Below are 22,522 nucleotides of genomic sequence, written 5' to 3'. Positions count from 1 at the left end.
ATTTTGTTTCACAACTTTAAGGTGTGTTGAGGCCTTTGTCCGGCGTTATCGAATGCCAAAGTACAGAGGCTACACATTCATAGCACACAATGCGTCGGGCTTTGACAACTACATACTCCTGGAGTATTTTGTCAAGCAAGGTATCACACCTAGTGTAACTATGAGAGGGAGCCGTGTCATTTTGATGTTTGATCAGGCCTATCAACAACGGTGGATTGACTCCTTTAGTTTTCTGCCCATGCGTCTGTCGAGGACTCCTGAAGCCTTAGGCTTTGTCGACCTAGCCAAGGGACATTTTCCCCATCGGTTTAACACTCGCGAACATGAAAACTATGTCGGAAAATATCCTGAACCGTCTGACTATGGGTACAATGAAATGATCGACAGTGACAAGGTCACGTTCATGAGCTGGTACAAATCAGTTTGTGGAGGCACATTTGACTTCCAAGTGGAGATCGCTCGGTACTGTGTCAATGACGTTGAACTATTGAGAAGGGCCTGCACAACCTATCGCAGTAGTTTCATGCAGTGTACCGAGTTAGACCCCTTCAGCTACACCACCCTCGCAGCCGCCTGTATGGGTGTGTTCAAGACACTGTTTCTGCCCCGCGACACTGTCGCTTTGACGTATGATGGGGCATACACCCCTCAGAACAAAACATTCTCCGACGCATCCATCCAATGGCTCGAGTACCTGTCGTGGTCAAACAACTGCGACATCAAACACGCCCTCAATCATGGCGAGCAAGCATTTGACCCCTTCTACGTTGATGGTTATAATGCTGAGGAGCGGATGTGCTACGAGTTTGCAGGGTGTTTCTATCATGGATGTGTCAAATGCCATGTGCAGGGGGACGTGAACCCTGTTACCAAGGTCACCTATGGTAGAATGTACAACGCCTTTAAGGTCAAAGTGCAGAGTCTGCAAAGACACCATGGTGTACGTGTCACGGTGATTTGGGAGTGCGAGTGGTCCTCCTTAAAACGTCACAATGCCTCCGTGAAGGCATTCATGGCCACATATAAAAAACCTGAGCGGTTAAACCCACGAGAGGCGCTCTTTGGAGGCCGAACAAATGCCATGAAACTGTACCACAAGGTCAGTGCTGAAAATGACGAGAAAATCAGATACTACGACTTTACAAGTCTGTATCCCATGGTACAGAGTACCAAGCCTTATCCTGTAGGACACCCTATGATTATCTTCAAGAACTTTGATTCTATAGATAACTATTTTGGGTTTGTAAAATGTGTGGTACTCCCCCCAAGAGGCTTGTTCCACCCTGTCCTCCCCCACAGATGTCATGGAAAACTCATGTTCCCCTTGTGCAGGACATGTGCCGAGGATTTGAACCAGTCTACAGCATGTACACACAGTGATGTAGAGAGACAACTCTCTGGCGTATGGGTGTCATTGGAGCTTCAGAAGGCCCTTGAAAAAGGATACCTGATAGTACACATTGATGAAGTGTGGCACTTCCCCACCAAGACAGACACCCTGTTTAGGGGATATGTAAACACGTTTCTCAAGTGCAAGCAGGAGGCATCGGGGTATCCTGGTCACGTCAAGACCGATGTTGAAAAAGCAAAATACGTGGCGGACTATTTTGAGAAAGAGGGCATTCAGCTCGATCCAGCCAAGATTTGTGTCAATAAAGCCATGAGGAGTTGTAACAAACTCCTTCTCAACTCTTTATGGGGTCGTTTCAGCATGAGAAACAACATGCCTTCCTGTGAACTGATCACTGAGCCGACACGATTCACCCAACTGATGTTCAGCGACCAGTTTGATGTCCGTCAGTTCTGTTTCATATCGGACGATGTAGCGTTGGTGCAGTGGCGACATGCCGACAGTCGGGGGTCTCGCATTAAAGATGTAAATGTCTTTATAGGGGCTATGACAACAGCCCATGCTAGACTGATGCTGTACGATGTGTTAGACACCCTACAGGAGAGAGTGTTGTACTGTGACACAGACAGCATTGTGTTCACGTCTGGGGCTGGAGACCTTGTACCACCGCTGGGGCCCTATCTCGGAGATCTAACCGATGAACTAAACAGTGGTGACGTGTGTGGCTCCCCTGAGGAGGATTACATCACAGAGTTTGTCTCGGGGGGTCCCAAGTGTTATGCATACACAACGAAACAGGGCAAGACCACTGTGAAATGCAAAGGCGTGTCTTTGACGGCAAAAAACGCTGCGGTTGTCACACAGGCTTCTTTAATAGGTATGGTACACTCGTTTGTAGCCAATCAGCAAGCTCCAGCTCCGCCCCTAATGACTGCCACTGACACAATCAAGCGGGATAAGAGGCACTTTCATCTGAGAAATGAGACAGTTTTCAAGAAAGTGCGAGTTGTATACAACAAGCGGAGAGTGATGCTGGATTACACCACGCTCCCCTATGGCTACTGATATAACCCAGGGTTTTGACGCTCGTTTTCAACATCCCTTCAGTCTGGTAGTCAGCGGTCCTTCAAACTGTGGAAAGACTTTTTTTGTCAAGGATATTATTGCCAACGCAGATAGGGTTATTTCACATCGTTTTGACAATGTGGTATACATATATTCGTGTTGGCAGCCTCTATGACCAACTACTGAAGATACGCAAGATCACCTTTGTAAACGGATTACCCGAATCTCTGTGTGATGATGACTTGTTACCCATAACCCAAAACAATCTACTAATCATAGACGATGTAATGAATGATGCCTGTAACAGCCTCGAAGTTCAAAATGTTTTTACTAAATATGTACATCACAGAAACCTAAGCTGTATATATTTAGTGCAAAATGTATTCATTCAGGGAAAGGCTAGTCGTACTATTAGTTTAAACACAAACTACCTCATTTTGTTTAAGAATCCTAGGGATAAATGTCAGATTATGTTACTGGCTCGACAAATGTTTCCTGGTAACACTCGACATTTTTTAGAGTCATTTAATGATGCGACACATCTACCCTTTGGTTATTTACTCATAGACTATAAAGCCATGACACCCGAACACTTAAGACTCAGAACATCTGTGTTGTCAGACCACCCCGTGGTGTACATGGCTAAGAAGCACAAGAGATAATGTCTCTGCGTATGCAAAGGAATATTGCTCTGTTAGAGTTGATATATAAATCGCCTCCTAAGGTGCGGAGAGTCATTGTGTGTAATGCCGGAGCTGATTTTGTCAAGTCTCTGTGTGAGATTGCACTAAATGTTTTGAGCGGTAATATCCCCTTGACTGACAAGCAGTACAATCTCTTAAAGAAGAAGAAGAAGCTTATTAGACTGGTGGCATCAAAGAAGGGTTCACTCACTAGTAAGAAGAAGAAGCTCAATCAGACAGGCGGTTTTTTATTCCCTCTGTTGGGGGCGGCTATTCCTTTTATTATTAATCTTATCAGAGGTGGTCAGTGAGTGCAAAGTAGATGGATCATACGCAGAAAATGTTTCTGGTACCTCAGCAACAATTGGACGCTCTAAAGCACACTATGCCTGACCAGCGACAAGGTTCTATAAGACAGTCTGTGGAAAACGACCTTGATAGAACCATGAGCGAGGTGTTAGAAAAACCGGACACGGATGTATATGAAAAAGCTAAAAAATATGCGGGTATTTTACAAAGATACTTGAATTTTGTGAGACAAGGTGAACGCGAGAAGAACGTCTTGACTCTGTCGCTGCCGCCTGGAGAGAATCATGCTGGAGCTAACCCCACAGCATCAAAAGAGGAATCGGGTACTTACGACATGGTACCTAAAAAGGATCTTGTTCTGGGGAGTGTTATAAAACATTTGCCTAAAAACAGCAAAAAACATGCTGAATGTATTCTGGATACGTTAAACAGCTCAAACGATGTGTCGTGGAACGAGAGGGGGGAGCTTATCATTAATAAACAAATTATTCATGGATCACACCTGCATGATTTGGTGAGAGGTGTCACTGCTTCCCATAACGTCTTAGACAGCTCTAGACCAAAGGGATGGGCTGTTTTTTTTAAACACTCGCCGGTTTAAATGTACCCTTATCGGCTATACCCAATCCTGTGGTCCGCAAGCTTGTAGCCAAAAATAAGATGAATGACACAAATAACTTTAGTACAGATGAGGACACGGCACATACATCCCATAATCGTAGTGTTGATGAATATGACACCCCTTTTAAGACCCCCAAGACCTCAAAGGGTAGATCACGCAGACCTGTTAAGCCTTGGGTGACTTTTTAAGCTTTTTACCCGGGTATAACAATTTGTGCCTGTCTTTTTATAATATATATGTATGTATGTGTGTGTGTATATCCATGAGTGTATGTATTGCTCTATTTTTTATTTTGACCGCTCTACCTCGTTGTTTTATCACCTGTATTAATTGTTTTTGTTTTAACTATTCTACCTCGTTTTTTCATTACCTGTATTAATTGTACATATCATATACTCTGAATAAAAGGCTAAGCAATAACTGGGTGTCACATGTTTTATTTATAAAGTATCTGATAATACATTACATATACTCTGAATAAAAGGCTAAGCAATAACTGGGTGTCACATGTTTTATTTATAAAGTATCTGATAATACATTACATATACTCTGAATAAAAGGCTAAGCAATAACTGGGTGTCACATGTTTTATTTATAAAGTATCTGATAATACATTACATGATGTTTACGAACACTGTCGGGGGCATGCCCAAAGCTATCGAAAAAGTAACCGTGATTGTGTTTTGTGATATAAATTGCCAACCAATGCTCTCCAGGTTTGTCAGACGCGTGGGTGTTTACAATCATCATTGCAGGGTACGTGTATAATTCTGCCTGAGGTAGTTGATCACAGGCCAGGACCCCCACAAAACGTGTTCCATTAATCATGCATTTTCTGACTATACTAGTCAACTCTATGGTATTCATCGTATTTCAACAGGTACCCATCAATATGCATCCATCAATACCTGGCGCTGGTTTGATATCTCAAGTACAGAGTCAAACACTGAATAACATATCAACGTCACTGTTCTAGGCAGAGGTACACGGAATCGAGCCTCCAGACGAACGTTGCCTGTTCTAATCAGAGACACATTCCCCGAACATCCTTCGTCAGGCTCCAGATTAATGCAGAACATTGAGTAACCATTCCCAAAATCATTGCGGGTGACGGCCAGCGGTCTGTCCTTTAAATGCCTCCCTGTAGTTTGAATCATGTGGTAATATTCTCTAGTGTAGAGACCGTATTGGAATGAGGGCTGGAATGGTCTTGATGGGTGTGACTGTCCGTCTGCAGAGATGCTCAAATACTCTAAATCATAGTGTTCAAAATTAAAAGGGTTTCTTGCGTAGCTACCTGTGTATCCTTCATTGTCCACAAAGCATAATACCATGAATTTAGGGAGTTGACCCATGTATAAATTCTCCTGATTGCATACTCTTGTCCCCGCTGGTATGGAAAAAGTTTTTAAAGCGACTCTGTCAAGAGCATATTTAGCATTTGTGTGCTGTAGGGCGCGGCTATGAGCCATTCTGACAGGGGGTGCCACAGTAACCTTTTTCACAAAAATACTGGCTGATACAATCTTAACTCTGTACAGCGTATCCGCTGCTGTCATTAGGGCAAATGCATCTTTTGATCGTATGAATTTCAGAGAAATATCGACGCCGTTAAGCAACAACTTCTCTTGAAAAAACAGATCAGAGTGTATCGGGGCTATTAGCTCAACCGTCCGGCTAGCCCCCGTGTAGTTTCCACGCTCCAATAAACCTGTGTTAGCCCCCTGTATGGTGGTCACATTCATATGTGATCCTGTGTCTTTGCAAAATAACCCAGGGCTGAATTGTGTATCCAGAGTGTCTTTGCTATAGTTGAGCAGACATTCTATTATTCCTCTATAGGGGTAAGTATTTGAGGATTGTGATATGAGTCTATCACCCAGCATGATGTCTACTTGGGAAAATAAGGTGCATCCTGGATAGTTTATGAATCCTACATCTGCGGCAGCGGGTAAATCAGACCCATCAGGATTCGTAATCTTCACCCTCAAAGACAGATATGAATCATTCAAATCAAGATAATCTTCACCACTCGACGAGATGTAGAACTCCAAGGGTCCGGTCTCCGTTATTGCAGACACTGGAGGAATTTCTAAAAATGTAGATTTCTCGAGGGATGTTTGAGTGTAAGGAACCGTAAACAGATCCAGCTCGGTCTTTACACATTCTGCAGATTGTTTATGTATAAGAGACATAGCTTCTTAGTTTCTTAACTTAGGTCTTGTTGTTTTTTCTTCTTTTTTCTTTTTAAAAGATGTCTTTAGCCGAGAAGTGAGCACGTTTTCCCCGTGATCTGCTTCGTTTGGCTGCTGTTTTCTTTTTGACTGGTTTCTTGGTTCTACCACCTGTTTTACGTCTTTTATTTGTGGTACGGGAACGCCCCCTATTCACTGGTGGTCGTTTCAGTGGGCGCCGCATATGCACTAACATACCATGCCCCTCCTGCTTATCCTCCATGGTATGTTTAGTAATTTTCGAGACAACATCACCCATGATATTAGATGCCGCTGTCCTTAGGTGTGGTTTAGCGATGTTAAATCCTCTTTTTAAAAGAGGTATGGCCATTCTGAAAAGACTTGAAACATACCCCCCAATCCGTTTCCATACTGGGTACTAGCCCCTATAAAACCCGGTAGGTCCCCACCAGCCTGATTCATGTAGTATGTCATATAACGGCCATCGTCTCGAACGTAGGGGGTTCGACCCATCATTCAATAGTTTTAGAAATACTGTTTTATGGGTCTAAAATGTAGCTTTACAATCACTTTACCGTATAAAAAAGGTATATACCTGTTCTGGTCGTCTTTTAAAGCTAACTCAATGTCATCAAACACGTTTTTGGAGAGCGACGTGTAGTGTGGCTTGTCAAAAGTTAGAGTGGGTATACGTCGCACCTCGTCAGACACATTTATACATCTCAGGAGTGGTACATGGCTATCGCCAACCAGTTGATAGTCTACAATATCACTATATACATATATGTTATAACAGCCCCCATGAATATCGGCAGCATGTGGGGCGTAATTTCGGTGTAGAGGGTCCACATCTGTGGGAAAAACAGTTCCAGGAACGAATCCTAGAATCTCAGCCAGACGGCCCTTTATGACAATGTCCCTATTTGCCATGCCGCTGATGTAGACCCTATTTTTAAAGCTATCATAGTACATGTATTCCTTGTAAGGCTTTTTGGTTAAGGCACGGATTCGGACGTTAAACTCGTAAACCAGCGCCTCTATAGACTCATAATAGCCCACTGTCATGACGATAGAAGTCCGGTCCCCCGTTGCTATATCGTCGGATATTTGAATGCTGGCGTCGCTATCATTGAAGCTGTTCCACATTTTGGGATATTGAATCTCAATCAATCCAACCTCGTGTGGCTCGCTTAAGACGATAGTTTTTGCTAATTTGGTTCTGTAATTCCATATCTTATTATTCGGATATACCAGGCGGGAAGCGTTACTAGGAAGTGTAACATAGAAACCGTTCTTATCCATAGCTATACTGTACCGATGTTGTCTGATGAATGGTGCTCAAGTGTGTGACCTTTTGAACGATGGGCCCTACCCTTTTCTATACAGGCACCATGTCTTTTTCAGGGATCCACATGTTAAACTTCTGGGGCCACCCTAGCCACTTTACAAACACCATATTTTTACCATGATGTTTTTTTCTGGTCAATACGCTTTCTATTTTAAACGTCTTGTTTTTACCTATAATGACCTTGTGTAGTTCTCCCTCGTAAAAGGTGCCCCTCACAGGATCGTTGGCACTATCGGTTAGTTTATAAACAGGCGGATCCCTGGATAGACACTCTATGATGAAATGCTCATCTGTGAATGTCTGCTTATAACCTTTCCTAAACACCCCACAGAGTTTTGAGATTCTCACGTTATCTCCCTTGCTAAATTTAAAAACCAGGGGTTTCTGAGGCTTCAACTTGTACAGATGCATGAATACTATTTTTTCATTGTTTTTATCTACAGTGCTTGGTGTCATATTTATAGACCTATGATGAGAGTTATTATAGGCTTTAACAAGATCCTGAACCACCTCTACATATCTGCGTGAGTTAACAGACGTTAAATACCTCCACATGCGGGTCTTGAAGGTTCTGTTAAAACGTTCTATGATGCTAGCCTTTGTCTCGTTTGATGTTGAAAAATGCTTGATTTTATACTGATCCATTAACTGCTGACATTTTTTGTTATAAAATTCTGTCCCCTCATCTGTCTGCAGCTTCACAGGGATGCGTCCCTCGTTCAAAATGTCTTTAAAGGCGGTTGTCACAGAAGCAGCTGATTTGTTAGATAGACATCTCACCCAGGCATATTTAGAAAAGACATCTATACACATCAACAGGTATCGCACTTTATCGTTTTCCTCTGAATATTCGATCATATCTACAAGATCGGCCTGAAACTGGTGGTCTATACCCCTCACCAGGACCCTATTCCTAGGGAAGTTTATAGCCGCTTTGGCATGGAGGGTATAAACATCTTGTTCTAATAAAAAATTGTTGACCTTGGATAATTGTGGCATAATGTGTTACGACCTCAGACACTTAGGAAGTAGGACCCAATTGCACGACCCGGGAGACAGAGATAAAGTATTTGTAAGTACTTTATTTTTCGGTTCGGCAGTGAACAAGAGGGATCAAAACTTTTCAAGAGCATAACATAACCCGACCTGATCATGGCAAAAGACCAGGCAGACTGACAAGGAACACTGGGAGACAGGGAATTTAAGCACATGGTAACAAGACACAGGTGGGACCAATCAGGGCGGGCTGACACTGATGAGCATAGGAGACAGGTGTGATGACAGGTGAAAACAATCAGGAAGCCTGGAATGAGAGAAAGCGAACATAAATGACATGAACCTCTCTAGCATATCTGTTCTAGGGCCAACTCCTGATGGCCCAGGCTGATTGTAAAAGTCGTGGATAAGAGTCTTGTCCGATAAATGAAGCAGCTATCCAGCTTCTAGCCTCAGGACCGTAACCCTTCCAGTCTTATTACGGACCTCCAGTAGCTTACGGACCTTGTAAACGCCACCCCTTCAAAGAACTGGGGCGGTGGAGGGGCTTGAGGCGGGAACAAGTGTGCTCTCACACACCGCTTGATCTTACTAACGTGAAACGTTGGGTGCACTCTCAAGGTTCTGGGAGTTGCAAGCGTGCGACGCCGGGTTGATGACTCTGGACACTGGAAACGGACCCACAAATCTCGGAGCCAGTTTCTTTGAGGCGACATGGAGTGGTAAGTCTTTGGTAGAGAGCCAAACCTTTGGCCTGGACTGTAGGAGGGAGCGACCCTGCGATGAGCGTCCATAACAGCCTTCATCCGAGCTGAACTGGAGAAGAGACTCACCAGCCCAAACTCTGATCATGGCATGTGCCGATGGAACCTCACCTCTTCCTCGTTGTTAGGGAAAAGTGGAGGCTGGAAACCATTGACACAATGGAATGGAGAGAGACCTGTGGCCGTAGGAAGGGTATTGTGGGCAACCTCGACCCATGTGAGGTGGTCACCCAGGTGGTCTGGTTCGGGAGACGAGACAACGGAGCGTAGTCTCTAGTTCTTGGTTCAGACGCTCCGACTGTCCATTTGACTGAGGGTGATATCCTGATGACAGGCTGACGGTGGCACCTATGAGTCGACAAAACTCTTTCCAGAAGGCGGAAATGAATTGTGGACCCCTGTCGGAAACAATGTCATTAGGGAATCCATGGATCCTGAACACGTGATTCATCATGACCTCTGCGGTGACTTTGGCAGAGGGAAGCTTGGTCAATGGGATGAAGTGAGCCATCTTTGAAAATCGATCAACCACTGTTAGAACCGTAGTCTTGCCTCTGGATGAGGGAAATCCTGTCACAAAATCCATCGAAATGTGTGACCAAGGACGATGGGGAATCGGCAGCGGCTGGAGCAAGCCCATCTTAACTTGAGATGAGGTCTTATTACACGCACACCCACATTTTTCTTCATGGATGGCAACCAGAAACGTTGTTGAATCCTGAACATTGTTCTTGCTACTCACGGATGGCACGATAGCGCAGATGAGTGAGCCCAGTGGATGACCTTGGAGTGAAGAGCCTCAGGAACAAACAGCAGATTGTTGGGACATAGCCGCTGGATTCATGACATTTGCCTCTTTAACGCCTGACTCCACTTGCCAGGAAAAGGCTCCGATCACCCGGTTAAGTGGAAGGATGGTCTTGGGCTCCCGCACCGCAGTGGTTCGGGATCGTAAAGACGAGACAAAGCATCGGGTTTTGATTCTGAGACCCGGCGAAAAGAGAGTGTGAAGTTGAATCTACTAAAGAAAAGTGTCCACCTGGCCTGACGGGAGTTGAGACGCTTAGCCTTTCTTATATATTCTAGATTCTTGTGATCTGTCCAGACTAAAACGGTTGCTCTAGCCAGTGTCTCCATTCCTCGAGGGCAGCTTTACAGCTAACAATTCCTTGTTTCCACGCCATAATTCCGCTCTGCCGTTGTCAACTTCCGCGACAGGTAAGCACATGGATGCATCTTGTTGTCTTCTGCAGAACGTTGAGACAGTACTCCTCCAATTCCCTCATTGGAAGCATCCACCTCGACCATAAACTGGCGCTGGGGATCTGGAATGGTGAGTATGGGAGCTGATGTGAATCTATCTCTGAGAAGTTTGAAAGCAAGATCCGCCTGGGGGTCCACTTGAAGGAACCTTAGGAGAAGTCAGAACATGCAGAGGAGCAGCAACAGAACTGAAATTCCTAATAAACTTCCTATAGAAGTTAGCAAATCCTAGGAACTGCTGAACCTTTTTCCTGGAGTCTGGTGTGGCCACTGGGATACTGCACTGACTAGGATCCATTTGGATATGATTAGGTGAGACTATGTATCCTAAGAAAGACACCTCTTCTGTGTGGAACTCGCACTTCTCTGCCTTGACATATAGCTGATTATCCAGTAGGTTCTGCAAAACATGGTTAACATGAGATTTAGCGTCTGGGGAGAAAATCAGTATGTCATCCAGATACACAAACACTGAAATATTCAAGAATTCCCAAAACCTCATTCACAAAAGCTTGAAAAACAGCGGTGCATTGCACAGTCCAAAAGGCATTACCAAGTACTCATAGTGACCATTCTGAGTGTTGAATCCAGTCTTCCACTCATCCCTTGTTTTATTCTAACCAAGTGATATGCATTTCTTAAATCCAACTTGGTGAATATCTTGGCCGTTTGAAGCAGTTCAAAAGCAGATGACATGAGTGGCAGAGGATAGCGGTTCTTCACCGTAATGTCATTTAGTGGACTGTAGTCGTCTCAGAGACCCGTCTTTCTTTTCCACAAAGAATCCTGGAGACGATGAAGGACGGATAATCCCTGATTTGAGTGAAGAGGAGATGTATTCATCCATTGCTGTTCTCTCAGGTCTCGAAATCGAGTAAAGTCTCCCTTGGGAATGGGGGCCCGGCACGAGATCAATGGGACAGTCAAAATCTCGGTGAGGAGGTGGCTTTAGACTTGTTAAAAGCTTCTTTTAAATCATGGTAACAGGAAGGTACCTTCTGTAGATCAGGATAGTCAGGGTGATCTATAATGATCCTACTAGAGTCTGTTGGTGCATTAACAGGTTAAAGTTTACACCTGCCCTTACAATCCTCTCCCCATTCCTTAACTTTTCCTGAAGGCCAGTCTATGTGAGGATTGTGGATCTTCAAAAATAATCGGGTACTGATTCGACTCAAAATATGAAATTGCATGCTCTCAGTATGGTCCTTATTTATAGTAATCATGGGCTCAGTGCAATGGGTAACTGTGAACAACAAGGGATGAGATAGACGGACAGTTTTTATCTTTAGCTGTTTGACTAGGCCCCAGTCTATAAGGCTTTCGTCAGCCCCTGAGTCTATTAACACACCCTGGTCAATGGTCTGATTGTTAATCCAAATGTCTACCTGAGTAACAGGTCGAGGAGGCTTGCTCACCAGCGCCTCCTTTGACTGGTGAGCACGATCTTTTCCCCGGCACAGCGAGTTGATGACCGCGGGGCGCAGTAGAAACAGCAACCCTCCGTAGACGGGCGCTGCCTCTCCTCCAGAGAAAGCCTGGTTCTTCCAAGCTGCATGGGTTCACCGGAGTCATTCGAAGTGTAGTCCTCTGATGGTCCGGTAACATGAGCTGGAAATCCTCCGCTGGCGGCGCCGACCTCCGCGAATTCTGGAAGCTGGGAATAACATCGACGCCCTCTCTCTTTCGAGCGGTTATCGATCCGGATGGCTACAGCGATGAAGATCCCGGGTGTCTCCAGTGGAGCCAGCTGGTCCTTTATCGGTTAAAGTCCTGTCATGAAGGCGCCACGAAGAGCCGAACATTCCATCCGCTGTCCGCTGCTGCTGTACGAAACTCGATGGCATAATCAACCACCTGACGGTTGAGCGAAACAGTCTTCTGCTGGCCTCCTAGCAGGCGATGAGTGGTCAAAATGCGCCTCATAGTCTCTATGAAATCGGCCAATGAGTAACATAGTTCGGTGTCTCTAGACCATTCTGCAGTAGCCCAGGCTGCAGCTCTTCCAAATGAGACACAATAAACGCCACTTTACCATGCTCAGATAAAAGCTGCTGGGTTGTGTTGAAAATGCAGATCACACTGTACCAGAAAGGCTCTGCAAAGAGTCTCCGGAAAATCTCGGAAGAGCCAGCCGTAATGGGAGGAAACAGCCTGACAGTATTGACAGGCAAATTCTCAGCTGTGGATGGAGGAGCAGTCTGTTGAGTGAAAAATTATTCATTTGGGCAACCAGTTGTTGCATCTGTGTAGATAATTCTTCCTGAACCCCCTCTCAGCTCTTGTATTTCCGGCTGACTTTGTCCAGTTTTTCCTCGTGATGAAAAATCACACGCCCTGTACCGACAGATGCGTGTGCGTTCTTGTCGGCTGGGTCCATAATGCTGTTACGACCTCAGACACTTAGGAAGTAGGACCCAATACACGACCCGGGAGACAGAGATAAAGTATTTGTAAGTACTTTATTTTCAGTGAACAAGTGAGGATCAAAACTTTTCAAGAGCATAACATAACCCGACCTGATCATGGCAAAAGACCAGACGAACTGACAAGGAACACTGGCATGGTAACAAGACACAGGTGGGACCAATCAGGGGCGGGGCTGACACTGATGAGCATAGGAGACAGGTGTGATGACAGGTGAAAACAATCAGGAAGCCTGGAATGAGAGAAAGCGAACATAAATGACATGAACCTCTCTAGCATATCTGTCGGTGCACAACATAATGCCTGTTTACGTAGTTTTGCTACACTACCTAAGCCCCCCGGATGAGCTGGATCGTAATAAATCGTCTGTAGTGTCCTATCCATGATGAATGTTTGTTAGAAATGATCACAGCAGTATCTGTAACAAACTGTTTTATTGCATCCACCCGTACATAAACACCACATCATCGTATTTGTCGATAGGGATAAACACATGTTTGATACCATAAGAAGAAACAATAGCATACTCAACGGTTATAGGGTGGCCTATGTACAGACCTTAGCCACCTATCACGTAGTTTCTTAAGCCGGCGGGACCAATTGTACCCTGGGGGCTCATACGCAGCTGGCATAGGGTCATCAATGTTTTCAAGCACAGTGGTCACATTATCAACGGTAAGCAGATTATGGCATATCATGGCAGCAGCTCCATGGACCCGATCAGCCGTTGTTTCAATACCATAGAGTGCCACATACATTTGCACTGTTGGTATGAAATCGTCGGTCCACAAGGTATACATCAACTCCTCATAGTGCTCAGTGTAGAAATCTTCTGGTATAGGCCATAGGCAGGGGTGGTGGATCTGACTGGGATGAGCAGTATAACAACCGTAACATTTTTTCTCCTTGTAGTATTGTATGGCGGTAGACAGCAGACGTAGAACACCCGTTTTAACACATTCTGTGAAACACGGGTGTTCTTTTTTAGGGGAGTCGGGAGGACCTATGATGTCAAGCCCTCGGGTATTCATTGCAACGGTCTCCCACGTGCAGGGCTCCAGACTAACTTTTTTAACTAGGAGCACAGTCGCTCCTAACTTAAAATGTTAGGGGCGCAAGCAGAAAATTTAGGGGCGCACTTTTTCCTGGGTCAAAATGGGTCTTGGGTGGTCCCAAACAATTTTTTTGCGCACTACGCGCGCACCTTCTATTCATGCAGTCGAGCTATTGAGTGCGTGATCAGCAGCTGGCCGCTCTGCCGTGATACGCGCACACAGGTGAGCACACCTCCTTGAAACATACTATTGAGAACATATTCGCTGACATGAACCTGATGAACACAGTTGGTTTTTGTTTTTTCAACGCAGACTTTTTTTTGCCTTAGGCGCTCGGGATTTGTCATAGGCGCTCGGGAAAACGGCTTAGGCGCTCGCCCAAATTTTCTCTGCAGGAAAAACCCTGACACACTATAAATCGACTTGCAAAGTTTTCCCATCATTTTACTGTATTACTGATAAATAATTTGACAATATACAATCTTATGCCTGTTTGCCTTCATGAACTGCAAAACATTCACAACAGAGAACTCTTCAGAAGTTACTGTATTGAGTTTAAACATATTTGAAGAGAAAACATACCTTGAGCATGTGCATGTTGCACTTCGATGTGGCCAATCAAAACATTTGTTGGTTTCTAGAGATGCACCGATCAGGTTTTGGTGCCGATCACCGATCACTGAAATCAGTATCTGCCGATCCGATAATACCAATCACCGATCACGGTGTTGATTGAAGCATTCTATTTATTGTGTAGCATTATTGCCTAGGACTATGAGGAAATACATATATAAAGCAACTCAAACATTAAAGAAATTACCGATTTCTTTAAACATTTAGAACTTTACTTTGAAAAATTTCCTAATTGATACATTAAAATTGTTTGATTGCTATTGTAGGATTTCAGATATGTATGGAACACATCTGCATCATTCATTTCCTGGAACTCTTGGGAAATCTATATACAGGACTTTTCTTAACATACAAAAGACTGACTAATTTTATAAACTCTTCCTTGGTACAGTAAACATTTTAATGTTAGCATAATTTAAGCTAAATCTCAGAAACTATCTATAAAGATACAACATCAGTTCATTGTTTACTTTTATATGTTAGTGTATGATTTGTCGACATCTTATTTTGATAAACGGATGTTGTTTCACGTGGTTCTTTCCGCTAACTTTGCAAAACCGGATGTTGTCACTTAAATCCTTCCGCTAACGTTATCAAAACCTCGCGCTCCAGATCGAATGCGTTTACCGTGAACATCAGTCTATAGGGGCAGACATGTGAGAGTCGGCTGAGTTGACCCAGAGATTCAACTCGGGACGGGACGCCGGTGGTGAGGATCCTCGTGGACCTCTCACTCTGCGCCTCGCCTCGTTGCCTCCGCTATGTGCGCCTCTTTTCACACATTAGCCCCCTCTCACACACAGGCCAGCCTTCTTCTTCTTCGGTTTTCGTCTCCTTTCTTCTTCTTCTGGAGTTAATGTCGGTTAGCAAACCAGTCATTCAGGCATTACCGCTAACTATAGTGGGCTGAAGTGTAGAACAAGTTTGTAAACAACAAAAATATTTAATAACAAAAAAAAGAAATCTGCTAATTTACTGGTCGCGCATGCGCGAGTTGATGAAAAATTTACTCGCACTGTGTCTAATTTTAGGCGCAAAATGCGACCATTTGGTCGCAGTCTGGAGCCCTGCCCACGTGTCCTGATGATGCTGTAAGGACATAGCATGTCCGGCCATAAAATATGCTACAGGGTCAACAGTGCAGGTGACCTCAGCGTCCGTATTGTCAGTATCGGCCCATGAATGGTTGGCATCAGTGTTTTCAGCGTCTGAAAATAAAAAACATTTGTGTCAATTATGCATCAAATTTTAAACACATTAACATATAAAAACATACACATGTTGAAACCTACCTTGATTTCCCCCGTTTAGAAGACATGGGCTTGTCGACTTTATCAGATCCGTGGCCGCATGATAGCAGACACCCCAATTTGCATACCAATTGGCGCATCATCGTAGACAAGACGTTTTCTAAGAGTGCCGTAAGTCTCATAGACTCTGTCTGCCCTGATCGCTTTGTCAACCTGGCTGAACAGACCCTGCATGGCCTGCCAATCACACCATTGAACAAAGAATGTGGTCTGAAACCATTTATCATACTCGATACTATTGAACTGGTGGGTTGTCTGACCATAACCCGTCACCCCTCTACACCCCAACAGGTGTTCACGGTTCATACAACTGCTAACAAATAGAAACCCTAGCGGTGATCGGTGGAGGTGTCCTGTATCTATATGGTATATTTGAGCACCTGTTTCACTATACCAGTGGGCTGTGGTCATACTATCAGACGGGTTACCCGGCTCAAATGACTCTCCGATTACTGAACGACACTGTCTCCAGTCACTAACAGACAATAACATGCTCTTCACGTAGCCCTGGGATCTGGTACGCCCCATATGTTTACTCATTAGCCCTACAGTACCGTTAGAATAGGTAACCTTGTAAACATACCCATAGACCCCTAGGTGCTCAGCATCTACGCAGGGACCATCAACAGAGGTACGCCGCCCCGGTATGACTGTATCCACATCTGTATACACGGCTGCAGCGACACCTGCTGGCTTATCTATATTATTAGGACTACAGGACCCCAACGTACCTATAGAACCAGCAGGGTTGTCTTTATCGTTGTTGATGGTGTTGTCGTTGTTGTTGTCGATGTCAGACATAATGACTGTATGTAGATAGCTCAAAAATAAAAACAAACAATAAAATAAAAAAAAGATAGATCAAAAATAAAAATAAAAAAGAAGAAAAATAATCCTGGCAGATATCCAACACACTCCCACAAACAGCAGCAGCAGCAGGAGAGTTAGCAGTTAGCAATAGCAGTAACAATAGTAATAGGAGCCAACTACGAAGTACACGCCAGTGACCAGACTGTTGGAGACTGACCCCTTGCCCCAAAAACCCTCTCTATATATATACGCCTATCGGTATAAGCCCTCCCTCCCCTTATTCATAAGTAGTATGCACCCAATAACATCGTTCCCTACTCCTCCGGACATACCTTTTTATCCCACCAAACACGCCCCCATACCTTAGCTTCCCTCCCCTACCTATTCATAAGCAGAATGTGCTCATTAGCATCACTATAGTGCGCAAAGCCCCGCTCGTGCATGTATGTACAGTCGTGCATGTACTGAGGGGGGCGGGACCCCACTTACATTCATTTCAGCACATTGATAAACAGTATGTATTATTAAAGACACAGGGAAGGGTTTTATAAATGTTTAAATGGTACAAACAAGAGCTCCTATCTATAGGGAATTATTTTATTTTATAGATTTTTAATTTGTGATAATATTTTTATATTTTAAATAATATATTTTAATTTTTATTTAAATATTTTTTTTTTCTTCATAAAAATATGCATAATAGGGACATATATATGCGTGCATGAGAGTGCATGTGAGGTGGCGCGCGTGCACGTACGTATACGCGCATACATGTCCCTATACTACTACTTAAATCTGTCTTCAAAATGTGTTCCCATAGTTCCTTTCCCCAGAAAAGTATAGAAAAGGTCTACTTGAATTATTATGCCAACAGATTGTGTAGGTTATTATATGTGTAGATACAACAGCTATGCATAGTCCCTAATCTTTAATAATTTAATATGTTTAACTGGCGGGCAGACAAAACGGTTTTGAAACATTATTAATTGGCTCTGGTTTGTAAAACTGGTATTGATCAAGTAAGGATTTGAGCAATGCAACATAGCAACATAGCAACATAGCAATTGGAGGCATTGCAAAAATAAACATGAAAACATTATTGTGAATAAAACTGTAATACAACAACTTCTATGTGTACAGCATTTACTATCTGAATGCAGCCTTCATTTTGCTTTTGTTGTGTCAAATTATTAACAAATTAATTTACAGTACCCGTATTAATCTTTTATTTACCTTAAGTTATACTCGTGAAATCTGCATTCAGAGACTTAACTTTAAAGATAACTTATGTGTGTAATTTTGACGAATCCGAAGGATTAAAGTACAGTCTCCACTGATTAGGGTTATGATCCTCACTCACTGCTCTTATCTGATAAAAATTGACATATAAAGTTGTGTTACTGTTGCTGGGGGAGCGACTGTGAGCTGTACATCATCATGAATGCATCTACAAGTTTGAGGGTGCGCCTGCCGGCGCTTGTGCTAGTGTCAGAAGTTGTCATGGTAGTTCTTTATGCTGTGTTTGTCACTTATGATGATAATTCCAATGCAAAGCTGCAAAACAACGAGACCAAACCGATGGAGAACTCTCTTTACCAGGACTATCCCTACTTTGTCGACGTGCAGCTGATGATCTTCCTCGGCTTCGGGTGTCTGCTGGCCTTCTTCCGATTCTATGGCTTCAGTGGAATGGTCTTCAACTTTCTTACAGCTACATTTTCCATCCAGTGGGCGATCCTGATCCAAGGTTTCTTCCAGTTTTACTATAATGGTCAAATTCACCTGGGAGTGATCAACCTACTGAATGCAGAGTTTGCCTGTGCTGTGGTTCTCATCTCTTTCGGAGCCGTGATCGGGAAGACAAGTCCTGTTCAGTTACTGGTAATGGCTTTACTGGAGATCCCTTTCTTTGCTGTGACAGAGTGGGCTGTATTGAAATACATTCGAATCAATGATGCAGGTGGCACTATTCTTATTCACCTATTTGCTTGCTACTTTGGTCTAGGGGTAACATTTGTGCTGTACCGCCCGAGCCTGAATAACGGACACCCTAGAGAGATCACTAGTTATCACTCGGACATCCTCTCTGTAATGGGAACCTTGTTTCTCTGGGTGTTCTGGCCTTCATTTAACTCTTCTCTGACCTTTAAGGGTGACGATCAACACAGAGCAGTACTCCACACTTTTTTAGGTCTAAGCTCATCCACTATCACTGCCTTTGCACTCACAGCAGTGTTTAATAAGAGAGGAAAGCTCACAATGGCTGATATTCAGAACGTGACTCTGGCAGGTGGCGTGACGGTTGGGGCTTCTGTGGATATGATGATTTCCCCTGTAGCTGCATATGTCCTGGGCATCATGGGCTGCACTGCCTGTTTCTTTGGATACAAGTACATTACCCCCTTTATGGCCCGACACATGAGGATCCAAGACCAGTGTGGTATTCACAACCTGCACGGGCTCACTGGCTTCATATCATCCACAGCAGGGATCTGTGCCATCCTCCTAGCCACTGAGGAAACCTACGGACCCAGCATGTACCAGATCTTTTCCCATCGTGCTCCACTTGAGGGAGATCAAAAGCTCCTGGAACTGCAGAGGCTGATTCCCGGACTGAAGCCGGGCTTGGGTCGTACTGCCAAGGAACAAGCTCTCTACCAGGTGGCAGCTATCTTCTCCACCATCGCAGCAGCTGCAGTTGGTGGGCTATTCACTGGTTGGGTCATGAAGCTGCCCTTCTTGGCATCCCCAACTGACATGGACTGCTTTGATGATGAGCTTTTCTTTGACATGCCCTCTGACTTTGAGCGTGTGGGAATGACCAAAGCCCCCATAAACTGTGACGAAAAGATACAATTGAACACAAAAGTCGACACAGAGAGGCAGTCGTTTTGAGTTATTCCATTTATTTTTGACATTATCATTGTTTCAAAATGATTTATATTTTTCACGCAAGAGTTACAGATGCATGATTTATTATCACTGGAGAGATGAAATATATTTGGAATTTGATCTAAAACATTAGGCCCTCGCCGAAAGCTGTTTACTGTTTGACTTGGAGTACTGTATGTAAAATTATAAAGGGCCATTAAAAGTATTTGCATTAACATTATATGTCATTAAATTCAATTTTAAATAAATTGTTTTATAAATTGCAATTTTTCCTTTTGGTAACATATGAATGAATAAAATCATCAGTTTCACTGCATTTATATACATTTGATTTTACATTGTATGATTAGCAGTGCTTACTGCCTCTTCGCTGAATTGGTCAACATTGCACTGGGGTTTGAAAACATTCGACATGCATCATATATTTTGTCTTGTAAATTTGATAATAATTACACTGAATATATTGTGCTTCTAAAACAGAAGCAGAAGAAAAGAATAAAATGAGACATTTATAGAGACATCATGTTTTTTATATAGTATTATTAAGGTTAAAAAACACTGCAGTAAGATTTAAGACAATGGTTACAATCAGGTAATTATCCCATTTAATTTGATTTGAAATTCTGGTTTTCAAAAGTTCGTTAGGCACCATTTGATTCAAAAGCTATCGCAACCCAGCCCCATCAATAACTTATGTCCTGCTCATCCAAGCAGCCATACAGTGTAAAACATTAAACATATTGTTGAATGTGTATCTAACCTGCTCAATGCCAAATCTCCTGCCAAGTTCTAAAATAAAATCAGAGCAAACTATTCCGTATTCGATTCCTCAATTTCAAAGTCATTTACTACTTTGTTTATCTAGATTATTGGGCCACTTAAACTATTTCTTTGTGTTTAACACCAGCTATCAGATATTGTTGAGTTAGTTGTTAAGGTTGAGGCCTTTTATCACCACACTGTCATTTATTAATGAATGATAGGGTCAACAATGTGCCTTATCTAATCATGGACAACGGGAAAGCAAAGTCCTATTCAGGATCCATGTCAATTGCATTTGATATAAAGTACAAGCACTCACAGATTGCTGATTCATGCTTTGATCACCATCTTCATGAGAAAGGATACAGCATAGAAAAATGCATTCAGCATTCTGATTTATTTTCATTAGCTTTATTAAGAATATCGCACCAGAGTGACCACAAAGATTTCAATTCAGATTGATCGTGTCAATTTACTCACCTGTTTATCTGCATTGCTCGAATAGTTCTCAACATTCAGCACCTGAAGGCTATCTTATTTTACAAAGTCAACATTTCTTTATCTGCATTGCTCTAACATTCCTCAACATTCAACACCTGGAGGCTATCTTATTCTTATTACATTTGACAGAACTCACCACTGATAAAAAAGATAAAGGACAGGAACACTTTTCGTCAGGTCAGATGTGACCGGTTCAAACATTAACCAAGTAAGTCATTCAATTCAATTCAGTTTATTTGTATAGCCCAATTTCACAAATTACAAATTTGTCTCGGAGTGCTTTATAATCTGTACACAGACATCCCTGCCCCAGAACCTCGCATCGGATCAGGAAAAACTCCCAAATAACCCTTCAGGGGAAAAAAAAGGGAAGAAACCTTCAGGAGAGCAACAGAGGAGGATCCCTCTCCAGGATGGACAGGTGCAATAGATGTAATGTGTACAGAAGGACAGATTTAGAGTTTAAATACATTCAATGAATATGACAGAATGTATGAATAGTTCATAGTAGGCATATTCCACGATGGAGACCTCCACGATCCATCAGGCAGATGGAGGTAGAGAGGAGGAGTGGGCGGAGTCTCAACAGTGGGCGGAGTCTCAACAGAGCAGTGGCGTGGTCGGTAGCAGGAATTCCACGACCCAGACCTCGATGATCCATCAGCAGATAGGATCTATGTCGTCTCATAGGGTCCGATGACCCCATGAGACGTGAAGTCAAAAGGACTCCGGGGAGAAAGCAGAGTTAGTAACGTGTGATTGAGAGATGAGAATTCATCCCTAAGGAGAGAAAAAAAAGAGGAGATAGGTGCTCAGTGCATCCTAAAACGTCCCCCGGCAGCTATAAGCCTATAGCAGCATATCAAGGGGCTGGACCAGGTGAACCTGATTCAGCCCTAACTATAAGCTCTGTCAAAGAGGAAAGTCTTAAGTCTACTCTTAAACGAGGTGACTGTGTCTGCCTCCTGGACTGAAATTGGAAGCTGGTTCCATAAAAGAGGAGCTTGATAACTAAAGGCTCTGGCTCCCATTCTACTTTTTAAGAGTCTAGGAACTACAAGTAGTCCCGCATTTAGTGAGCTCTCTCTAGTGGGCAATATGGTACTACAAGCTCCTTAAGATATGATGGTGCATCACCAATCAAGGCTTTGTACGTTTGTTAAGAATTTGAAAAGTGATTCTTGATTTTACTGGGAGCCAGTGCAGAGCAGCTAGTGCAGGAGTGATGTGATCTCTTTTCTTAGTTTTAGTGAGAATACGAGCTGCAGCATTCTGGATCAACTGGAGGGACCTAAGAGATTTATTAGAGCAGCCTGATAATAAGAAGTTGCAGTAATCCAGTCTCGAAGTAACGAACGCGTGAACCAATTTTTCTGCATCTTTTTGAGACAAGATGTGCCTGATTTTTTAAATATTACGTTGATGAAAGAATGCAGTCCTTGAGATTTGCTTTATGTGGGAGTTAAAGGACAAGTCCCGATCAAAGATAACGCCAAGATTCTTTACAGTGGTGTTGGATGCCAGGGCAATGCCATC

General features: G+C 43.4%; 1 protein-coding gene across 1 annotated transcript; it reads left to right on the top strand.

Moving 5' to 3' along the window:
- Positions 1-18,268: 18,268 nt before the first annotated feature.
- Positions 18,269-19,726, top strand: LOC130207970 (ammonium transporter Rh type B-like). Its single transcript, XM_056436785.1, has one exon. It carries the CDS (start codon positions 18,269-18,271, stop codon positions 19,724-19,726), a length of 1,458 nt encoding a protein of 485 aa, XP_056292760.1.
- The last annotated feature ends 2,796 nt before the right edge of the window (positions 19,727-22,522 follow it).

This window comes from Pseudoliparis swirei, chromosome 18 (assembly GCF_029220125.1).
Source record: "Pseudoliparis swirei isolate HS2019 ecotype Mariana Trench chromosome 18, NWPU_hadal_v1, whole genome shotgun sequence".
Taxonomy (NCBI): domain Eukaryota; kingdom Metazoa; phylum Chordata; class Actinopteri; order Perciformes; family Liparidae; genus Pseudoliparis; species Pseudoliparis swirei.
The sequence above is the reverse complement of the archived record's forward strand: the minus strand, read 5'-3'. Positions and strand labels throughout refer to the sequence as shown.